This window comes from Lampris incognitus, chromosome 4 (genome assembly GCF_029633865.1).
Source record: "Lampris incognitus isolate fLamInc1 chromosome 4, fLamInc1.hap2, whole genome shotgun sequence".
Taxonomy (NCBI): Eukaryota; Metazoa; Chordata; class Actinopteri; order Lampriformes; family Lampridae; genus Lampris; species Lampris incognitus.
Genome location: NC_079214.1, coordinates 30,315,740 through 30,318,956, shown reverse-complemented (window position 1 = coordinate 30,318,956; position 3,217 = coordinate 30,315,740). Strand labels below are relative to the sequence as shown.

The following is a 3,217-nucleotide window of genomic DNA, read 5'->3' as shown; positions in this document are numbered from 1 at the left end:
AAAATATCGTCTTTTACACTTTATGTCAAGTTGCCTAAAACTATACTTTACTATTCCTCGACAGTTTGACACTGTGGCAGGCTGTGTGGAGGTCAGCAACGTTACACTTAAAAGCTACACTGTGTACACTGAGGTATGAGATTGTGACTTTGTTTGGGTGTTTGGCTTTCTATGTATCTTTGCATGAGTAGGTTTTTTTTTTTTTTTTTTGGTGCATGCATGCTTTGTGTGTGTGTGTGTGTGTGTGTGTGTGTGTGTGTGTGTGTGTGTGTGTGTGTGTGTGGGTGGGTGTTTGTGTGTGTGTGTGGGTTTGAATGTGCATGTCCGACCCTATACAAATGCTGCCAGGGTAAATATGGCAAACATGATACCAAACATGCGTAATTAGCTGCACATCCAAATTCACAACAACAAACCTGGTAAGAGGTACATGGTTTATTTTTGTTTTGGAATTTCAAACATTGGTAGGTTCATCTTGGGTGATGGAATGAATCAAGCTAGATTGTGCATTTTTCCTGAAGGTAATATTTATTGTAAAGGTTTAACAAAATAATGTTGGCTGGCATACAGGTGTGACAACTGACTTCCTAGCGGCCATGGAGTTGATTAAGAGGAACAAATATGGCTGCCAGTGAAAACTGTAATCCCCTTTATCCGGTACAATGTAATCCGCTTGCTTTATCTCAATCTTCAAAATGGTTTGAGGAATATAATGGGTGGCACAGGTTCGTGTGTGCTGTGTTTGTAGGGATTTATGAAGAAATGGAGCGGAGACTGCTTTTACTGGGGAATTACACACAAGCTTATCCCTGCTGTTGATTTTGAGGCTCAATCCTCTGTTGCAGCCTTGCATCACCTGAAGAAAAACAGCTATATATTCAAGGACTGTGTTGATATGAGTACAATGTTAATTTAACTTGAATTTCAAATGTCTTCAAGAAACTAGATTTTTGAAAAAACATAGGATATGCCTGTACATCAACCATCTCATATATACACATGCTGAAATACAAGAGGGACAATTTAAAAACAGACGGATTGAAGTTTGAAAAAAATATTCCGCTTTGTTTTTTTTTTTTTTTTTTTTTTTTAAGTGTCTTGGTTTTTGTTTGTGGTTTTTGTGGATTTTTTTTTTTTAAGTCTAACATTCACATTTCAGGGTGAAGAAGCTTCCAAGTGTTTATTGCCACAATGGTAGACCAGTATTTAATGTTAGCCTTCAGGAGATGAAATCAAAAGTCCTTATGTTCATCTCTCAGGGTCTGACGGACACTAAGATAGTAGATGGGGGCTCATGCTTTAGCCCCATGTCTGTCCTGCGGGTCCCCAGCCAAACGGACCTCAGCCATGCCTACTCCCAGCAGTCCCTGTGCCGCAGTGTCAGCCAGCTCATTGACAGGAAGTCGCTGATGGATGAAGGAAGCTGGGACAACCCTCTGGGACAGGACTCTGGGCTGGTAAGGATTATAAATATTAACCTAGAAATAACTTGATCCTTGCTTTGTCAGAATCCAACGTTTTGAAGTTTTTGATATCTTTTAATAATAATAAGAAATTAAAATTATATAGCGCTTTTCTAACACTCAGAGTCGCTTTACAAGAAATGCTTTTAAGTGTTACAAACCTACACTGATACTAAGATTCTCTGCAGCACCATTAGGTGTTCTTTTATTCTAAGTATTCCTACCAACACGACAAAATACAAGCACAAGTCCCAAATATCAGTTCCCATTTTAAAAGCTGGACAAGTGTTGGCCAGTAAGCTGAGTATGAAAACATAACATTTGTTCTCATTTGTACATGCAAGATAAGCTAAGATTTGTCAACAGTACTGTCAATAAATCATAACATTATTATTATTATTATTATTATTATCGTCACAGAATAAAATGTAATCTTGTATCGGAGGGGTGGGGTTGGAAAGAGTTGTCAATTTATACCATCTGTAAAACAACAGCTTTGCCAGGTGCTGAGATTCTAGCATTCAAAACTTGTGTGCTGGTCCAAAATCTTTATTTTGGTCTGCGCCCTTTAGAATCCAGTTTCCAGCCACAAAACTACAGGTTCCCACACACATTCATTTCACTGGACACGCCTACTTTCCAGTATGGAGGAGCCAGCTTTTCGACACAGCTCTAGAGTCTTAAAAAGCCTTTGCAATCGGTGAAAAAAAGTCATGATAAATGCTGCTTCAAAAGTAAAATAAATACAGGTTTAGCTTTTGAGAGGGGGGTCAAAACTTCACAACTATAAAGGTATGAAGACCGATGCCAAGCTGGCCACACTACCGTTGAACAGATAAGCAGCATTGTCGTTCAATATGTTGCAATATGTGATGAGTTATGAATATTGTACAGTGTTTTACATCATTATACCTTCACTTGACTTTTCTGTGGGATATCTGCATGAGTTAATTTGCAAAGTTCTAAGATTTTATTAGAGTTTATTGCATCAATTTGCAGGCCACTGTTGCTCAAGGGGACAGTCTTAAAATCCCTACTGGTCACTGACAGCGGTCACTAGAGGGAAAAAAAATTACTGATTGTACCTTTAAGGTTGATACGTTCCCTTATAGAACGACAGGGGTAATTTGAGTTTGGCCTTGGCTCAGTGATCTTATTTTTAGGTGACAATAACACAACCTACATGAATGATGAAGATTAATTTGCTGAATGTCCTTGTGTTCTTCCCTTCCAGTATGTGGAAGAAGAGGAGTTTGTGGACAGCTTCAAGGCTTTCAGCTCTGTGAGAAAGGAACACACCATGTTCATCGACACTCAGTTGTAAGACAAGATCCTGACTCTTTACCACACAATTAGGGCCCAATCTAAAATCAAAAAAGAACATAACGAGTAATATTTGTACCCCCCCCCCTCAGAAAAAACAGGTTTGTAAAATCCAGATGTGTCTAGAACTGAGTTGTTAACTTCTAAGTCTTAGAATTTTTGGGAATTGCGCCCAATTTTTAAAAATGAATAAAAATACTGACCAGTGCATGCCAGTTCTCTGGCCTGGAAGATCTTTTGAGTTATAAGTATTTATTGCTTTATAAAACTGCAAATAGAGCAGCTCCTGCAGGTTTAGTGTTTCAGTTACCTTTACCATAACATTTCAACTTGTCTATTATCTGTGCCTAGTAGACACTAGAACAGCAGCAGTAGGTCTTTAGCGGTAGTAATAACAACGGCCTTGGTATTAGGTAGCTTTGTATAATGCC

The 3,217-nt window shown here is 38.5% G+C and overlaps 1 protein-coding gene across 1 annotated transcript in view; it reads left to right on the top strand.

Annotated features, from left to right (window-relative positions):
* Positions 1–2,787, top strand: part of ush2a (Usher syndrome 2A (autosomal recessive, mild)) — a 577,949-nt gene extending 575,162 nt beyond the window's left edge. The window contains 2 exon segments of the mRNA XM_056279331.1: positions 1,260–1,457; positions 2,698–2,787. Coding sequence (XP_056135306.1) covers positions 1,260–1,457; positions 2,698–2,787 — 288 coding nt within the window.
* Positions 2,788–3,217: the final 430 nt, after the last annotated feature.